General features: G+C 33.8%; 1 protein-coding gene across 1 annotated transcript in view; it reads left to right on the forward strand.

Annotated features, from left to right (window-relative positions):
* The first annotated feature begins 6602 nt into the window (after nt 1–6602).
* The window catches only part of LOC114340510 (uncharacterized), a 55363-nt gene continuing 40457 nt past the window's right edge, over nt 6603–21508 (forward strand). The window contains exons 1-2 of the mRNA XM_050657553.1: nt 6603–7448; nt 8467–8745. Of these exons, the coding sequence (XP_050513510.1) occupies nt 7419–7448; nt 8467–8745 (309 nt within the window). The 5' untranslated portion in view covers nt 6603–7418. The remainder of the gene's footprint in view (nt 7449–8466; nt 8746–21508) is intronic.

Consider the following 21508-nt stretch of genomic DNA (forward strand, 5'->3'; position numbering starts at 1 on the left):
GCCTTTAGCATCGTTCATGAGAGGGTATGAAAAAGTTACAGAATATTTCAGGCGGTCAGTGTGCTCTGTGAGACTTGAAAGAAGTGACATCCCTCTTCAAGTGAGAGAATTCCTCACTGCGCGTGCAATCACGGTGAAATCACGTTTCTGTTATCTCAAAGAAACTTTTAGGTTTTTGTTTAATATTTGGGCAGGTTTAATTAAAATATTATTGTTTAGGTTAGGTTAGGAACAATGCCGCACCGATGGGGTGGGTTTGGGGGGTTAAAATCCCTCCCAGAGCACATAGAAATATATATAAAAGAAAGTAAGAAAATGTAACTTGTCTTTCACAAATAATACAAAAAAACTTTCGGTACCCAAGCCAACCCTCCCCCCCCCCAGAAGGAAAATTCTAGGGGCGCCACTGGATAAGAACCCATTTTTAAATTTACCTATTCTAATTGAGAAATAGGCCACAATTTAACTTTAAAAATTGATTTTATTGACGTTTCGAAATCCACCTCGGACGTCGTTATCAAAATACAAAATATTAATAGTTAATCACATAAATGCCACAAAGAAATAGCTTCAGAACAGTTATTAATTTTAATTTGTATTTTTAGTAAAATGAATTCGCGTAAAGAACGTCAATTACTTCAGTGGCTTCCTTAAATTGAAAATAAGGAAAACTTGCTTTTGATCTATAATATTTTTACTTTTGTTTTGTTAAATTAATAAAAAAAATGGTTTACGAGACCTTCTATAATATGTGAGTACAAGCCATTTTACAGTTATACATGTTGACATTCATTCTTCCTCGAAATAAGTCGAATTGGTGTAGGTGAGGGCGACGCTCATACGCGTGCAACCACGTTACAATAGAAGACGCGTGTAACGGCGGGTTAAAGCTTGTCGCACTCATTTACAAACAACCTATACTGATGAAAAACATGACTAGTTGTTAGAAGTACATAACTTTTGTATTATCCAACATAAGAGAGTGAATAAAAAAACAGAATGTTCAGAAAATCTGAGGCTATAGTAGGGATCTAATTTCTGTATTTTATAAAGGCTAGAATATTCCACAGGGCGTTGCGAACTTTGAGAAAAAAACACAGTTTTATTCGTACACCCGGTATACAATGAAAATTTACCTGTTTAGCAAAAATATGATTACAAGGATATTGAAAAAGAATAAGGCTATAACATATTCAAAAAATCACTTAAATCGGACAATAGGTTAAGGAGATAGGCGACATCAAAAATGACCCATTTTTTAGGGTGCCCGTTTTCTATGACGCGCAGTTTATATCATTTTTTACGTATATTGAGTATTTTTGGAGTTATTATCAAAAGAATGTGAAAATTACGATAATTTTAAAAACTCTGATTTTTATAAATTATACCTTTTTTTTAAATATATGCACTCTAAACCGGTCAAGAGTGTTGAAATAATTACTTATGCTAATATAAAGAAATTTTTGTAATAATTAGGTACTATAAATTTTAATTTTTGTGGAAATGGCATATGTTTCATTTTTCACTTTTTCCTAAAAAAATCGGAAGGGTGCTTTTATTTTCATCATAACTTGCTTAATTTTGATGCTATTAACTTCTTGTGGAGTTCATTTGATAGGTAATATTTCGAAGTGCTTTGACAAGTGTTTAGAAGGTATATTTTAAAAAATGTTCCTTGTGGTATCCTCTAACTACTCACCAATTTTCATGAAAATCGATGAAGGTTCAACGAAATCGGAGGTGAAAACCTTCAGTGACTGCACTATATAGCTTTTAGACTATTATACCGGATCTTCTACTATCAAAAAAATGCGCTACGACAATTTTTAAAGATGCTGTAGTTGCTCAATTATTTACACCTAATTGGATAGATAAGTATTATTCACGTAAGCTTGAAAAAGGTCAAGCTTTTTTGCCTTCAACAGGCTCTTCATTATTTTTTATCGTCTTATACAATTTACTATTTTATTGGGAAATACCTAAGCCACAATTTGAGTTAAAAATGAAATGTATTGACGTTTCAACTTCCACTTCGGCAGTCGTTATTGAAATAGAAAATATTAATAAATTAAACAAATTTTGTTTATGTTGCTAAGTAAAAAAATTCTTCTAATAATTTAATTTAATCTGACTCATATCGGCAATTGAGACATAAAATATACATTTTAAAATAGACGACTTTAAAATGATATTGCCAATATTTATGAGGTGCGTTCCTGGGACGACTTTGTTGAAAGATAGTTCATTCGATTACATGAAATCAACTTTAATTTTGTCTTTAAAAAGACAACCACAAGCAATGGTGACAGTAAAATTCTCGTGTTAGTGATTCCATAGTACGAGGAAAAAACCAGGAAAAAAACTTCAAGATACTATCCCGACATGGTAAGTATTTGGCCTTACATTCAGTTTACTCTCAAAATTAACACTAAACTCTTATTTTATATTTATGTTATTTTAAAATAGAAATAAATAGGTGATATTAATAATATATAAATTTTACTATAATATAAATGATACATCCTCGATATGTTATTGACTTACTAATCGCGGTATTTTCTTTCTATTCATTTCCTATTTTAAATGAAAATTAATTTAATTTAACACCTTGGCTGCGTTTAGAGATATTCAAAAACTTACGTTGGGTGCGTTACGAGGCATACATCTTCCCCCCCCCCCTTTTGCGACCGTGCGTCATGACACAGTCGACGCAGCCAACCGTTAGTGTAACACGAGGTCTATTTGTCCCGTAACGCAGCCAAGATGTTAATTAATAATAAAGATTTTTACACAAAAATCGGTATCACAGAGTAATGGAGAAATAGATGGAGATGCATGCAGTAGAATTAAGGCTGGATGGATGAAGTGGAAAGAAGCGAGTGGTGTGTTGTGTGATAGAAAAATTCCAATGAAGCTGAAGGGAAAATTCTATACAACAGCCATAACACCGGCTATGATGTACGGAACTGAATGTTGGGCAGTGAAAAAGAAAGAGGAACGACGAATGCATGTGGCGGAAATGAGAATGCTTAGATGGATGAATGGAGTGACAAAGAAGGATAAAATTAGAAATGACTATATTAGGGGAAGTCTAGGTGTGGCACCAATTGATGCCAAAATGAGAGAACATAGGTTAATATGGTTTGGTCATGTTCAACGTCGAGACGTTAATCACCCAATACGAAGAATAGCTGAAGTGTAGATTCCTGGAAGGAGTAGGAGAGGAAGACCAAAAAAGACCTGGGGGAGACGATAAGGCAGGACATGTTGGTAAAGGGAGGGGATTAACATTGATATGACCCAAGCTAGAATTGTGTGGAGTAATGCAATTAGGGAAGCCGACCCCGCATAGGGATAAGGCAAAGAGAATGATGAAATATTTTCAACACAAAAAGTGTTTTCACGAACGAGAAACGTGCAAAAGCTGTTCCCATTCTCTTTTGTAAATTACTCTGCGATTCAAAAACATATTTCGGTGTGCATCACTTTACGATTTGACAGACAAAAAAGAAATTGGCGTTTTTTTAAACTGCTTTATTCAAAGGCGGAGGACATTGTAACTCAAAAACTGTTGGACCGATCCGCCTAAAGTTTTGCATATATTTTCTTTTGACATTTCCTGGGGTAGCGCTGTCGAGATATTTTATGTTTTATGGTTATTTTTTGTTTAACAATAATAAATATGTTGATTTTCATCCTTTTTGCCAAAAATTTCGTTGTTTTGACTTCTGAGTGATACCAAAAAGTCGAAAATCGTTAAAACTAAAAAAACTCGACAGCTTTACCGTTATCTTTAAGCCCTGAAACAGACGAACCACTCTGCAGCGCCACAAAGTAGAGTCCGATGATTAGCCGTAAATTCTTATGTAAATTAAACGTACCGTTTCAGACGGGCGACAGTGGCCAGACCAGAGACATGTAAAAGGATAGACTTGGCTAGGGATATGCCACTCAATGCATCGAGGTGTAACGTCGACATAGAATTGAATGGTCTAGCCATCTTTGTCAGTCACATGCGCGGGATGGCTTGGTTAAAAGAGATAGATAGACCACCGATCGACTGTTTCCATGCTGTTGATGTTTTCATGAGTATGCCGAGTCTACGCTTAATATGTCAATGGGCCAGCCACTACCGAATCGTTGGCGCTACAAAATTGCCTGTCTAAGCCACTTTGTGGCGCCACAGAGTAGCGCTGCAGAGTGGCTCGTCTCTTTCTAGGCTAAAAATTTACCATCGCAGGTTTATTTTTCAATACCTTTCCTTGAATTTTTTTGAATAGGTATTCTTTGAATTGTACTGAATATGCTTATTTAATTTAAAAATAAAACAATTCTACCATACTTTAAAAAATCACAAACATGTTCTAGAAATGTTGATTTTAAACCCTACGCCCCCCCCCCTTAATGATAGCAATGAAGATATTTCGATAGGCAACCCATACAAGTCGTATTATTTGTTTTTGTGTATGAAATTTAATAAAAAACATGTTTCATCCTTTAAGATGGGTGAAAGTCGACCTAGATTCGGATCCTAGATTATAGATATACAGGATGATCCTAGATATACAGGATGATATATAGGGTAACAATTGGGAGTCGGATGTTTTTAGAACGCATAGTACGAAGCTTGAGGGGATGAGAGTGGGACAAGCGCGGCGTTACGTCTGTAGTAGTCAAGTAGTGTGCCATTCTGCCATTTCAGGAAACATGGAGCAGTGGCAGTGGACGCGTGGACGGTAGAACCTCGCACGTTTGCATACGATACGTTTATCCGAAATCAAGAATCAGTGATCACTACGCAGCGGCTTTTTCGCACTCACTTTAATATTGGCAGGAGTGGAGCGGTTCCATCAAGGAATGTGTGCTTTCAGCAAGATGATGCCACAGCACATACTGCGCATGCTTCAATGAATATTCTCCGCAACCTGTTCCCAGGACAACTCATTTCACGTTTCGAAGATTTGGCGTGGCCTCCAAGGTCTCCAGACCTGTCAATTTGTGTTTTTTTTTCTATGGGGGTATTTAAAGAGTCGTGTTTATGCTAGCAAGCCTCGTAATTTTATCGAGTTGAAGAACGCAATTCGCCACGAGATCCTGACTATTGATCAAGCGATGTTAGAGCGTGTTATGGAGGATTTCATAAAGAGGATCGAAAACTGTATCCAACGTGATGGCCACCATCTTGATGACATTATTTTACATACTCTATTAGATTGTAAACGGCATAATATAAGCTTCATTTTGATGTTAATAAAATAGTATTTTCTTGCAAATTTCTTGTGTACCATTTAGTTCAAAATCGTCCTATTGCCAATTGTCACCCTATATTATCCAGATTTAGCCATACGGCTCACACTCCCTCTAAGGGGAAAATTGACTCATCCCAGATACCTACGGTATCAAAAGGATTGAGCTGTGGCGGAATTCTTTCCGTGTTGTCGAGCCGTGACTTGGTATGCTGGAGTATCTCCCAAAAATTTTCGTACACATCTGGCCGTCGAGAGCACTACAGATTTTTGCATGGTCTTTATAAAGATGTTTATTTAGTTTAGACCAAGCTTTTTTATGTTTTCGAGGAGGTTCTTCGGAAAGACTCCACTACTAGACATAACAGGTATCGTCTGGGTACTTTGCATTCTCCATTGTCTTCGTATTTGAATTTCCAGATCTCTGTACTTGGCGATCTTTTTGGTAAATTTAGTACGTAGATTATTGTTGTTAGGTATCGCCACATCAATTAGTGTTGTTTGTCTTGTTAATTTATTAACTAGTACGAGATCTGGTCTATTATGTGCCACTGTTTGGTCTGTGAGTACAGTTCGGTCCCAGTATGTCAGGGACGTATTGATAATATGGGAGATGGTCTATTTGGAGAAGTCCCAGCTTGATAGCTATCTCTTGATGAAGGATTTTTCCTACTGCGTTATGCCGTTCATTGTATTCAGTTGCAGCAAATGCCTGGCAGCCACCTGTAAGATGTTGGATGGTTTCCTGGGCTTGACATCCATATCGGCAGTTGTCGTTTTGGACCTGAGGGTCTTTGACGATATATTTCAGGTAATTTTTGGTTGGTATAACCTGATCCTGAATGGCTAGAATGAACCTTTTGTTTCAGGGAACATCTTTCCTGATGTCAACCAACAATAGTGCGACGCTGTATTGTCGACATAGTCTTGGCTGACCTCATTGGGATGTCGTGCGTGCAGAGGTTTACCCATCCAGGTGATCATTTTTTCGACCTTTGTAAGGTGGTTTATACGCATTTCTGGTTCTCTCAGTTTGATCTATATTATATTTTGTCATCTACTGCGCAATTAGCGCGATGTAGAGTAGATATCTCAGTCTGTATCTGAAAATAAGTTCTTAAATTAGCAATCTGTTTATCTAATTGCTCACGTATATCCACAAATCCTCGTCCTCCTAAGTACCAGGGTAGTGTCGTTGTGTCTACTGCACTTCGAGGATGGTGTTTTTGTGCATTTGTGAGGTGTGTTCGTACTTTTCGCTGAAGATTTTTTATATCCGATTTTGCCCACTTTAAAATACCAAATGAATAGCTAAGCGCGGAAAAAGCGTATGATGTTGGTATCTATTATAAATATATGTAGGATTCGTTAAAGACAATCGTAATAAAAGTCCGTGTGATGTTTAACAGTTTTAATTAATAAAATAGATAACTAAATTATAGATACTATTAAATTGACGAAATGTAAAAGTGTTTGTGTAATTGCGACCAAAATTTTACGTGTGTACTTACAAAAAGAAATGTGTTTTGAAATAACTGCGTCTAATGAATATTATAACCGGCTTGTCTTAATACCCGGCTTAAAGCATCTCTTTAAGCGTATTTTTCGATTATCCCAAAAAACACACGTCCGTCGAGGTCCTGATGTTAAAATCGACTCCCTATACAACCCCAACGCTAAATAAAATTCTCTTACTGCTAATCTCCCTTTTCCGTTTTCTCCTGAGAACCAACCTATTAAAATTGGATCAAAGTATGTACCGACTTTTTCCAATAAACGAAAACCAATAAAATTAGTCAAGGCGGCTACTGTTTATCTTAAACTCCGATTCCAAACGATTCGCACATGTGGCATATGTGTTCGTATGCGTGAGACCCTTTTTTCGTGCTCGTAATAATATTTGAGAAAAAAATATATATACAGTAGACTTAAAAACATAAAGTAAAATATTTACAATTCTACATAATATAGGTAACTATTTTTTAATGTCTATTTTTTTTCTTTTTTTTTTCAGAGTTTTTCCACCAGCTGTTAGCAACAGCCCTTTATGGCAGCTAAGTGCCAAAATTTCAAAAATTGGCAGAAGCCACCAGTTTCTACACATATGACACACCGAGTAACTACTATACACCTCGCGCCTTTGCGCAGACAGTTTTGTAGAGATTTGAAAGAATGGCCAACCAGAACGCGGATACCAAAAAGGTATTCATCTAATAAAATCAAATTCATCATCATCACCACCCAGTCAAATTTGTCCACTGTCAGACATAGACCTCCTCAAGATGTCTCCACCATTCTCTGTCCTGGGCAGCTGCAATCCAGTTTGTCGCTATTCTTTTAATGTCGTCCGTCCATCTGGTAGGTGGTCTTCCACGACTTCGTTTGTCTGCCCTTGGCCGCTACTCTAAAATCTTTTTTGTCCTTCTGTTGTCTCTCTGTCTTGCGACGTGTCCTGACCATTTCCACTTTTCAACTTCGCAATGCGTTTTATGATGTCGTCCACTCCAGTTCTTCGCCGTATCTCATCATTTCGTATTCTGTCTCTCAAGTTTAAACAAAGCGTGGATTCATTTTTCTTTGTGCTACTTTTAATCTTCTTATTGATGTTGTAGTCAATTAGCCCGATCAAAGAACAATCTGACCCTAAAAAAAATAAAGGAAGGATGAAAATTTGGGAATAGGTAGTTGAAATTGTCTATTATTATTAAAGAAAAAGTTTACAATTCTGCATCCTCTCCATTTTACAAAAATAAGCCAGTTTCCTAGTTTCAATGGTCCGCTAGGTACTAAATTGGTCATCATTTTAGTTTTCCCAAAGTTTCCTAACCCTACATTTTGGGAAACTGGTTGTAGTTCTTGCAGCATTTCATGGGCTTCCTATAAGTCATCATAAAATAAAATTACAATACTTGTAAATCAAAATATAATTCCGTACAGGGAACAAATTTTATATCAAGTTTGAATACAAAAGATATTTTCAAGAAAGTATCCTGAGTATTCAAATCATATGGGGGATCATTATTTAAATAATTAAAGAGGGGTCATTTTTGCATAATATTTACTTTTTTAACTGCTGCGGTAATTCACTTTTTATGAAGGTCTTTACCTTTTTGGATGATTTCTTATTCTTAAAAATATCTTTTGTATTTCCTTAAACTTTGCTATAAAATTTATTCCAACCTGTACGAAATTACATTTTGATTTTTTTTTATTTTCCTAGGCTGTATCATCCAATACCATTCAACTTGAGAAAATTAAGTCACCATTAGAGACTCAGGATAATGAAAACGCAGAAAAGTTGCATACACCTTTAATCAAAGAACAGCTTAATAATACAGTTACGCTTTTTTCTCCCACCAATGCTTCTAGAGCAAAATCAGGTCTCATACTGAATGAGAAAAATAATATTAAAACACAGAAGATTAAAAACAGTAATGTATATGCCAATCCCATTAACTCTGACAATCTAGTAACACAAAAATTACTGCTTTGCAATAAGGTAAGTAAAAATATTAATTACTGAAAAAGTTATTTTTATTATACAGTGTGACCCATTTAGATTGGAAACACCTCTATAAAATTGAAGTTCTTCTTCTTCTTATTCTTCTCCTTCTTCTAGTGCCGACTCCACTAATGAAGGTCGGCTATAAACATTGCAAATTCGTCTCTATATTCTGCTTTTCTTAAAAGCGTCTGTGTGCCCAGTCGCGAATATTTTTCAGCCAGGATATAATAGAAGTGAAAGATCAGGTGAATAAAGCAAACAGAGCCGCAGGTTGCCTGAATGAAACAATACGGTGAAATAAAAAGATCGGAAAAGACGTGAAAGGCAGAATTTACAAAACAGTCATCAGACCAATAATGACATACGCAGCAGACAGGACCTGTTACAGAAGGGACAAAAAGACTGCTAGAAACAGCAGAGATGAAAACACTGCGAAAAATCGATGGCAAGACACTGTGGGATAGAGCTAGAAATGCAGATATATATACTACGGAGATGCAAGGTGGACAACATTAATAACTAGATAAAAACAGAAGAGCAGAATGAAACGACCACATAAGTCGAATGATGACAAACAGAATAGTAAGGACGGCGAGAGACGGTTCTCCAATAGGAAGATGATCAGTGGGAAGATCACGAAAAAGATGGAACGACAACTTACTACGCCAGTCAATGGGAGCAAGAATAGGATATTACCTCCGAATTCTATCCTACTGCATGGATTTTAATGAAATTTTGGGAATAGCCTCTACTTATATCTTTCTTCAAAATCTACCCTATGCCGATGTGTGCTTTTAACTTGGGGGTGATTCCCACCCCTTCTTAGGCGTGGAAAATTTTTTGGTTAAAATTACCACGGAATTCGCTAGAGAACCTAATTCTAAGCAGAAACTGTTCTATAATTTTTTTTTGAAAACTCAATACTTTTTGAGATATTCGTGGTTGAAAATTGGCCATTTTCATTGAAACATAATACCTTTTCGAACGGTTTTTTGCGAATACCTTAAAAACTATGCATCTAACTAAAAAAACAAAGCATCAAAAAACAAAGAGACACTTGACTTCATAAATCTTCTAGTTATAATACAAAAAGAGATATGGTAGGTGAAAATAGTTTGTTTTTTGGTATATTCTCATATTGTTGTATTCAACTTGAAACAACAGAGAAACGGTCGATTTTAGAGAAACGGACCAATACCTTTTGTAGTGCTTGAAAAGACCTTTAAAATGAGCTAATTAAAGGTCCATTACGTTAAAATTAAGCGAGGTATGCTGCAAACAAAATTGATAACTAATGTATTTTAAGAAAAAATGAGAAGTAATTTTAACCCCCATCCACCAAAATGTAAATGCATCGCTTTCCTTCCACAATACCTTTTATTACAGTGGTATTTCTATGTTAAAAAAGTTAGACGGTTTTAAAATGAATGGTTTTTGAAAAAAAAAGAAGATCAAATTATAGAGAGCATTTTTAAATTTTCTTAAAATTCTTCCTTTTTCTCCATGTAACTTGAAAATGATAATAGATACAGTAATGAAAAATAAAAAGAAAATTTTTATCTGAAAAAGCCCTACATTTTTTTTGTGGTACCTTTTTTTCGTATCTCTTATCTTTTTCGAGTTACATGGAGGAAAAGAAAGATTTTTAAGAAAATTTAAAAATACGCTCCATAATTTGATCTTTTTTTTTTTTCAAAAACCATTTATTTTAATCCAGTCCAACTTTTTGAACATAGAAATAACACTATAATAAAAAGTATTCTAGAAAGAAAACGATGTATTTAAATTCTGATGGATGAGGGGTTAAATATACTTCTCATTTCTTCTTAAAATTCATTAGTCATCAACTTTTTTGCAGAATATCTCGCTTAGTTTGAATGTAATCGACATTTAGTATTATGTACTCATTTTAAAGTTCTTTTCAAGCACTACAAAAGTTATTAGCAGCATTATACACCTAAAATCGACAGTTTCTTTGTTTTTTTTTTTAAGTTGAATACACCGATTTGAGCATGCAGCAAAAAACAAATTCTTCTTACCTACAAGTATACAAACTAGAAGATTTATGAAGAAACGGATGTCTTTGTTTTTTTATAACCTACAGAAATATTTTCTATAGTTTTTTTGTTAGATGCATAGTTTTTAATGTATTCGCAAAAATCCGTCCGAAAGGGTGTCATTTTTCAATGAAAATGGACAATTTTCAACCACGAATAACTCAAAAAGTATTGAGTTTTCAAAAAATAATTATAAAACAGTTTTTGCTTAAAATTAGGTTCTCTAGCCACTTCCCTGGCTATTTTAACAAAAACAGTTTTCACCCCCGACAAGGGGTGGGAACCACCCCCAAGATAAAAGAACACATCGGCATAGGGTAGACTTTGTTTCTTGAACTATTCCCTACTTACTGTGAAAATATCAAGGAAATCGATGTAGTAGGATGGAATTCGGAGCCAAATACCCTCATTGACTGCCCTATACTGGAGGCACATTGAAAAACAGACAGAGTCATGTCTACATAAAAAGAAGAAGAAGATAATAAGTTGCAATAACTCGTACTTATCATTTCTAAGTATGGGCCTCAAATATGCTGTCTTTCGCCTTTTAATGGTGGTCAAAAGTTCTCTTTTGAGCTATGGTTGTAAAGAAGGATCCTAAAGATGCCATGCCATCAATGAAGAAGTACTACGGAGGATGAACACAACCAAAGACTTAGTCAACATCGTGAAGGGCCGTAAGCTGCAGTACTTTAGACATATAATGAGAAATCAAGGCAGATACGAGCTACCCCAATGCATTTTACAAGGTAAAATTGAAGGGAAAAGAGTCCCAAGCAAGACGAAGAAGAATATCCTGACTTGCTAACCTGAGGGCATGGTGTAGAAAGACCCCAACACATCTATTCCGTATAGCAACCAACAAAGTAGAAAAGTTCTCTGTCTCTTCCCATTCTGTGCAACACCATTTCGTTCGTAATATCATCGGCCCATGGTATTTTCAAAACTCTTCTCTCAAAAGCTTCCATCTTTCTCATTAAGTCAACATTAGCAGTCCAGGTTTCGACACCATAAAGGAGAATAGAGTGGATATATCATTTTACCATCCGATATCGGATTTGCAAATTGAGCTTTTGGTTACTCAGAAATTTCCTCATCTTCAAAAAGGCTGTTCTTGATTGCTCTCTTCTTGATCGAATGAATTGAAATTTGGTGTAAGTTGCTCAGAAATCAAATAGTTGTGATCAGTCTAGGCGCCAGAGGGGTCACCGTGTCCTTTTCAATTCTGATGGACAAACTCAACGGTTTCTTATGGATTTTTGGTTGCTGATTACGAATTTCGAGGGTGGATTTCGATCCGAGTGGTCAAAAAATTGTTATAAACAATTTAATTGTTTATAAGGCTCTGGCTCATAAACTAAATGAGATAAAAAAATTTTTCAAATAAGATTGTTCCTTAATAAAAAAACGAAGAAAAAACGTTTACTAAATTTAAATCCAACAATTAGAACTCAAGATATTGTAAAATTAGAGCACAATGCAAATTGCAAAATTAGTATTTTTCGAAGCTTTATCGATCGTAACTCGGCTTCTACGCACGCGAATGAGCCTTAGAAGGTCTCATTTTAAAGCTTAATTAATAGGCTTCCAAAGGAAGTTTGTTAAATTACTTTATCTTCATTTGTTTTAAACTTATACCCGTTTGAAGTTTTAATTTTCTTAAACAAATTGTACATTAATTTGTTTATAAGGGTTTCAAGCAAATTTGAGCTATAAACATTTCTACTTTAATTAACAATAATCATAGAAGAACTCAAAAGAAACAATTTGAGCTTATAAAAATGTTCGTAAGTTTATTTTTGGCCAAGATATCCATATTTTAATGCCGTCAAGATCAGATTTAGTACCACCATGTATCTGTAAAAATTGCTCTAAGAACTTATGCTGAGATTCCCTGTATATCTCGATACAGATGCAAGAAAGAAAATGTTTGTAAAAATAGTATTAATAAATAGTATCAACTTACTTTTTAGTTATATTTCGGAAATATTAGTTTTTAATGTTTTTTTTTTCTCATTTAGTACATAAAATAGAAGACAAAGTAAATAGAATGAAAGGTGATACGAGGTACAATATGATAATTTAATTATGTGAATTATATGATACAATTTTATTAGGATCTTCAAAAATGAAAAATGAAGATAACGTAGTTATATACTATACAAAGAAATTATAATTTGCATCGAGAAGTTAGCCCGTGAACCTTTACGCTGGGAGCCGATCTTGCGCCTCAGAACGCGCTAAAAATATCGATATCTTGGCCAGATATAAACTTACGAACATTTTTGTAATCACAAATTGTTTATTTTGAGTTTTTCTATCATTATTGTTAATTAAAGTATAAATGTTTATAGCTCAAATTTGTTTGAAACCCTTATAAACAAATTAATGTACAATTTTTTTAAGAAAATTATAACTTCAGACGGGTATAACTTTAAAACAAATAAATATAAAGTAATTTAACTAACTTTGTTTGGAAGCCTATTAATTAAGCTTTAAAATGAGTTCTTCTAAGGCTCATTTGCATGTGTAGAAGTTGAGTTACGATCGATAAAGCTTCGAAAAATACTTATTTTGCAATTTGCAATTTGCATTGTGCACTAATTTTACAATATCTTGAGTTTTAATTGTTGGATTTAAGTTTAGTAAACGTTTTTTCTTCGTTTTTTATTAAGGAACAAATTTTATTTGAAACATTTTTTTTATCTCTTTTAGTTTATGAGCCAGAGCCTTATAAACAATTAAATTGTTTATAACAATTTTTTGACCACTCGTATTGAAATCCTCGAAATTCGTAATCAGCAATCAAAAATCCATAAGAAACCGTTGAGTTTGTCCATCAGAATTGAAAAGGACACGGTGACCTCTATTTGGCGCCTAGGCTAGATTGTAAACTAACAAAGTGTTTTTTTTTGTCATACGTAGTACGTAGTTAGTTTGACAGCTGAAAACTTCAACTTATTAATTATTAACAATTAAAAATCATTTATGTTTCGTTCATACCTCGTATAAATATTTTTCATTTAAATAAGTTAAACTTTCATCTGTCAACAAATCACTAAACAAACAGATAAATAGCTACAACTGAATTCAAACGATATTATCGTATTTTCCAAATAAAAATATACAAACAAAAAGAATTATAAGTTGCTAAGTATAGTTATGGTAGGTAAATACATTTATAATTTTTATCTTTATCCATTAATAGAATGCTTTTTCTAAATATTGATAAACAATAATAGTCCTGGATCCAGCATACCAAATACAAAATTATTAATAGCAAGCTGAAAATTTGCTCATAGTTTAACGGTGTCGAGTCCGACAAACTTCGATGTACTGGAACACTAGAACAGGCTGTTCTAGTTGAACAGGGGAAGTTTTAATTGTGGAACGTGATTAAATGTGGAACGTGTAATCCTGACAAGTTTATGATTGTGAAAACTATGAGCTAGCTGTTTTTAAGTTTATTCCATAGCCAACGTTAGCTAATGAAAAAATGTTTATGACAAAAATGTTGGGCAGTTTAACTAGTCCGACACGTCTTCTTCTTCTTCTTGCAGCACCGTCTCCTACCGCAGGTTGGCTACCATCACAGCAATCTTAACTTTGTTGGACGCAGCTCTGAACAACTGTATTGAACTGCACCCATACCACTCCCTTAAATTTCGCAACCAGGAAATCCTACGTCCCACATTTCTATTTCCCGAGATTTTTCATTGGATTATGAGTCTTAGCGGAGAGTACTTTTCTTCTCTCATTATGTGGCCTAGATATTCCAATTTTTTCGTTTGTATGGTTTTTATGACTTCGCATTCCTTTCCCATCTTCAGCAAAACATCTTGATTTGTTACTCTTTCTGTCCATGGTCTTTTCCACATTCTACTGTAGCACCACATGTCGAATGCCTCAATGTTTTTGATGTTTATCTTTTTCAGTGTCCAAGCTTCCATGCCGTACAGCAGAACGGAGAAAACATAGCACCTTAACATTCTCGTTCTTAATTTTATATTTATGTCCCGGCTGCATAGGAACTTTTTAAGTTTATTCAATAGCAAACTTTATATAATATATGAAAAAATGTTTGTCTGACAAATAATATGTTGGGCATTTTAATAAGTCCGACACGTACAACATGTCAAATAGCAGATATTATGTTGGTAATAAATAGTAGTCTGATTTTTGCATAAAAATTTAATGAAAGGCTAAAAAATCAATTGGAAGTTCTGTCCGACAAAATTCACGGGAATTTTTTGTAGTCCGACGTTCGAAACCTGCAAGATATAGACAGTCTCGACCGTCGGACTACGAAAACTTTCTTGAATTTTGTCGGACAGAACTTCCAATTGATTTTTTACCCTTTCATTAAACTCTCATGCAAAAATCAGACTGCTATTTATCACCAACATAATTCTAGGCTATTGATTATATTCAAAATAAGATAGCTAAAAGGAACTACAACGTTAACGGGGTTTTATTATTTCATATGGTCAATGGACATCTATATATGAAAAAACCGCGGAGTGCTACCATTTAAAGGGGTGCGTTTTTGAGAAATGGGTGAATTAGTCCCTGGGCACAGGATACATTAGGGTGAGTTCTATGCACTTTTGGTACAAACATACCTACATAAAAATTGTTTCTGGTTAAATTTCCTATCTAAATATCACTTTTTAAAGTCAATCATACTTCTTTTTACAAAAATATATTCAAAAGAAAAAGCACAAAGAAACACAAAACAAAGAAATTTTGTTTTTTGTCCCATAACTTTTGTCCACGAGAATATAGGTATAGACATTGCTTTACAGAAAAAAAACCTACATATTTCTTCTTTAAAATGTTGTTCAGTAGAGGTAATTAGGATTTATAGTTTTCGAAATATGATTTTTCAAAGTTTGACACTCACAGCAATTTTGGGCAATTTTCCTTGTTATATCACAAATATTCTTCTGTAACTTTTTCCTACGTAACTTTAGGTATATGCAATGGTACACGTAATAAAAATAGAAATCAATTACCCTTAAAATGGTCTACTGTATAACGTTGGACCACTTTGTTTTAAAGAGATTATGGTTTTTCAAGGTTTTATACTTTTAACGATTTTTTATAATATAATATAAAAATAAAATAATATTATTATATAATACCTAATATAAAAAAATATTATTTCTTACATTTTTTACGATTATTTTTGAAATTTATCATTATAATTTTTTTTCTTGTACATGAATATACTTTATATTGCTCAATAAAGAGGCTTACTTTCTGTTCTTTAAAATGGTGTATCATCTATATTTAAATAATGGAAACCGAGTGATTGTTTGATATTTTTTTACCTATAATATTTAAAATTATTTCTTTTACAAAAAATACATAAACATTAGTCTTAGAAAAAATCACTTTAGTTAAAATTATTTAAACGTTGACATTTAAAAAATTTTCAAAATCAAGTCCATCTCTTCGTTAGTATTAGCTTCAATATCTTCCTCTGACACCTCAGTTATCTTAGAGTTCCCACAATTAGTACCCATGCACATGCACCCTTTGCAGAATATTGAACAACTAATTCCTATCTTCCTACAACCGCAGTTTTTTACATCCTTTTGTACATTTACATGCTATTTTTTCAAGCAAAGCTTATGGTGCAGGAGCTTTGACAGTAAATATTGGAATTAATCCATATTTTGAAGTTTGCCCGGCCGAGTCAAGTGGATCCAAAGTATTACCTATAAAAAAATAAGATTCAATCATAACACACAATCACATAAAAAAATTATAATGAGAAATTTAAAAAATAATCCTAAAATCAAAAATCGTTGCAAGTACTTATTACATTTCGAAAAAGCATATCTTATTAAAAAATAACCTTAGAATTTTTTATAATACACCATTTTAAAGTAAACAGAATAAGCTTTCTTTTTTTATTATATAATATATACCTAAATGTAGAAAAAAAGTTATAATGGGGAATTTAAAAAATAATCGTAAAAAATATAAAAACTCGTTAAAAGAAATCTTGAAAAAGATAACCCCTTTAAAGAAGTTGTACAACATTATACAGTGGAACATTTTAAAGGTAATTGATTTCTATTCCTCTTACATGTACCGTTACATGCCTAAAGTTGCGTAGAAAAAAGTTACAGAACAACATTTGCGAAATAATAAGGAAAATTGCCCAAAATTGCTGTGAGTGGCGAACTTTGAAAAATCATATTTCGAAAACTGTAAATCCTAATGACCTCTGCTAAACATCATTTTAAAGAGAAAATATGTAAGTTTTTTTTCTGTGAAGCAATGTCTATACCTATATCCCCGTGGACAAAAGTTATGGGACAAAAAACAAAATTTCTTTCTTTTGGGTTTCTTTGTGCTTTTTCTTTTGAATATATTTTTGTAAAAAAAGTATCTTTGACTTTAAAAAGTTATATTTAGATAGTAAATTTAACCAGGAACAATTTTTATGTAGACATGTTTGTACCAAAAGTGCATAGAACTCACCCTAATGTAACCTGTGCCCAGGGACTAATTCACCCATTTCTCAAAAACGCACCCCTTCAAATGGTAGCACTCCGCGGTTTTTTCATATATAGAGATTCATTGACCATATCAAATAATAAAATCACGTTAACGTTGTAGTTCTTTTCCATAGTACATAATCAATAGCCTATTCCTGTCATTTGACATGCTCTACGTATCGGACAGGTTAAAATGCCCAACATTTTTGTCGGACAAACATTTTTTCATACCTATAAAAGTTTGCAATTGAATAAACTTATAAACAATCTGCTACTTTCCACAATCATAAACATGTTAGGATGACACGTTTATCACGTTCCACAATTAAAGATTCCCTTATTCCAGTGCTCCCATACGAATATATCAAAGTTTGTCTGACTCGACACCGTTAAGCTATGGACAAATTTATCAGATTGCTATTACATACATACATACATAATCGATGATCCTCTTATACCGTAAGGTGTCGAGGTGTCTTCTTTACTCGTTATTATCTGCGAACTTACGCCACTTTTTTCGGTCCCTAGCTAATTCTTTGGCTTCCTGCCACGATTTTCCTCTATTCTGCAATATTTCCATCACACTGGTATTCCACGTTTTCCTTGGTCGACCTCTCCTGTTTTCCCTATCGGCCTCGCTTCCCATGTCATTTTAACCTGTCTGCCGTCATTCATTATAATTAAGTGCCCAGTCCATTTTAATTTCTTTTCATGAATTTTTTCCTTTAATGATTTTACTTTTAATTCTCTTCTAATATCTTCGCTACGTCTTTTATCGGTTCTCCTAGCTCCCACGACTTTTCTTAAATATCTCATTTCCGCGGCTTGCAATCTCTTTTCTTGTTTGTCGTTCAATACCCAATTCTCTGCTCCATATGTAGTGATAGGTACGTAAATTGTTTTAAATATTATCATTTTGGTTTTCCTTGTAATTTCTTTTTTATTTAAGAAGTTTTTATACAGCGAATGATACGTTCTTGTGGCGGCTTTTATCCTATTTCCAATTTCTTCTTCTTGTGTCCCCTTCTTATTTAAAATTATTCCAAGGTATTTAAATGTATCTACCTGTTCTATTTTTTGCCTTGGATTTCAATATTTAGGTTAATATCTTTCTTAGATATTGCCATCACTTTTGTTTTTTCCATATTAATTATTAGATTGTAGTTTTTTAATTCTGCCTCCCAAATTCTTATGTTCTCCTCCAGAGCTCTTTCAGTTCTTGCCACAATAACAATATACACAGGCTTCGATTTTTATTTGTTGTAGGTTTCTGTATCCTATGGTATATTTTTTTTGTTTTTGGCCAGCACTTTTTAATTACTTCGTCTATTACACAGATAAATAGTAGAGGGCTCAATACCCCTCCTTGTCTGACTCCGTCGTTATTCGTAAATTTGCTGGAAATAAGATTGCTTGTTCTTACCTGATTTATGGTATTGCAATACAAACTCTGGATTGTGGTTATCAGTTCCATATCCACTTCCTTATTTGTCAAGCTTTGCCATATTCCCTCTCTGCTCACCATGTCAAGAAACCATTTTTCACATCTAGAAATCCCAAATATACCGTTTCATCTTTTAGTATGGCTTTTTCGATGATCTGCTGTAGACTGAAGATATGGTCGTGGACGCTATGTGCTGGCCTAAACCCACTTTGAATATCTGCTAATCTAGGCTCGACTAAATTCCGGAGCTTTCGTTCTAGGATAATTTCGTAGACTTTTAATGTTGAACAGAGCAACGATATGCCTCTGTAATTTCCACATTCTCTCGAATCTCCTTTTTTGTGTATAGGCAATATTATAGCCGTGTTTCAGTCACTCGGTATTTTTTTAGTTTTCCATGTTAGGTTTAACAGCTCATAAAGTTCCTTTTTGCCCAATTCTCCCAGATATTTCAACAACTCTGCATCTAATCCATCTATACCTGCAGCTTTGCCTATTTTTAGTTGGGTTAAGGCATCTTCCAAAGACAAAGAATGGTCAAGTGCTATGTTTGGTCCGTACTTTTGTATAGTGCAGAAGTGTGGACGCTAAAAGTATCGATCATGAACAGAATTGAAGCATTGGAAATGTGGATTCATAGACGGATGCTGAAGATACCCTGCTAAGATAGAGAACTGCTAAAGACTGTTAAACATCGAAAAATGTCTAATCTGGGACATATAGTGAGGAGAAGTCGATATAAAATATTACAACTGATCCTTAAAGGCAAAATAGAGGGCCATAGAGGTATAGGAAGAAAACAAGTTTCTTGGTTAAAAAACATTCGTGAATGGACTCAGATATTAAATGCAGGGCAATTATTCCATATTGCAGAAGATCGAGAAGCCTTCGCAATGGTGATCGCCAACGTCGGATAATTCTGATATGGCACGTGAAGAAGAAGAATAAGGCATCTTCCACTTCATTCATTTGTATTTTATTGTCCCCAATTACATCTTGTTCTTCTGTGGTTGCATTGTTTAACTTTGCTGTTTTGCTGTCTGCTGTTGTCTTGTCTTTGCTTAAAGTTCCATAAAATATTCTTTCCATCTTTCTATAATGTGGTCTTCTTCAGTTATTATATTCCTATTCCGATCTTTAACTTGCTGCAGCTTCATTTGTGGTTCCTTTCTCATATTTTTTAGGACTCGGTAAAATAATTTATTATTATGGGTTCTATTTTCTTCCATTCTTTTCCCAAAATCTTCCCATGCATTTTGTTTTTCTTGTTTAACCATTGTTTTAACTTGTTTTCTTTGGTCTTTATATTTATCGTAGACCAACTGATTTCTGTTTTGTATATACATTTTCCATAAACGTTTCTTCTCTTTCACTTCTTTTTTAATATCTGCATTCCACCAGCTCGTCTGTTTTTTCTTGTTGTTTCTTCTTGTAAATCCACAAACGTTTTCTGCCGTTGTTAAGAGTATTTCTTTAAATCTAGTCCCTTTAACTTCCACATTGTTTATATTTTCACTTTTATCAATCTGTTTAAACTTTTTCTGTTTCTTTTACATACTTATCCCTGGTTTCAATATTCCTTAGTTTGTATGTCCTAATTCTTCCGCTGTAGTTTCTTGTAGGTTCCTGAGTCTTATCAACTTCGTTTTTGCTTATTTTAATTTTTCCTTCTAACAAATAATGATCACTACTTATTTCGAAGCTTCTCTTTACCCTAACATCTTTGATTCTAGTTGTTGTTTCCCGCGAAACTATGATATAGTCTATTATTGATTTTTCATTGCGTTGGGGAACCTCTCTGGTTATTTTATGTGTTTCTTTATGTTCGAAGAAAGTGTTCGTGATGATTAGGTCGTTATCAATGCAGAATTCTAATAATCTTCTCCCATTTGTATTTATTGTTGTTTCTCCATGTTTTTCAATAGTTTCTTGCCATTTTTTGTTTTCATTTCCCACTCTGGAATTAAAATCGCCCAATATTATAAGTGATCCCTCATAATCCTCAATTGCTTGTTGCAGTTGGTCCCAAAATTTATTTTTATTCTCGACATTATCATTTTCGCCTGGTACGTGCGTATATTATAATTAATGTTACCACTTCATTTTTATTGCAGCTCATTGATACCTTCAGCAATCTTTCATTAATAAACTCCCAATTTCTTATCATTTTTATATTGTTTTTGGGTATTAAACAAGCTACTCCTGCACAAGCCCATTCCGTTTCCTGTACTCCTCCAAAAATTAGCATATTACCATTTCCTATTATTTGAGTACTGGTGGCTTTCTTCTTTGTCTCTGTGATGGTTACTGCGCTGTAATCAGTGTTACAAAGATTTTCTATTAATTCCAATTTTTTACCACTTATTCCTCTGACATTCCATGTTGCTATTTTCCATATATCTGATGTTTGTTCATTACTTTTCTTATTTTCGTTTTCTACATTTTTTAAGTCCATTTTCATTTCCTTTTTTCGTTGCCAAATTTGTCTCCTTATCAGGTACCTTTTTTATCATTAGTTTTTTGAATTTGTATCATTGCTTTCCTTTTTAATCAAGCAGGTTACCTTATCCCATTTCCATATTTCATCATTTACAATGATCTTTTGATATCTGACTTTTCCGAATTTTCCTTGTGCTCCTTGTTGTTTTGCAACTTCTCTTAATTGTCTTTGTACGTCCCTTTCTTGGGTTGTGTAGTCATCATCTATAAAAATTTTTGTTTCTTTAATATGTCTTAGCAATTTC

This window comes from Diabrotica virgifera, chromosome 8, assembly GCF_917563875.1.
Source record: "Diabrotica virgifera virgifera chromosome 8, PGI_DIABVI_V3a".
In the NCBI taxonomy this organism is placed as follows: domain Eukaryota; kingdom Metazoa; phylum Arthropoda; class Insecta; order Coleoptera; family Chrysomelidae; genus Diabrotica; species Diabrotica virgifera.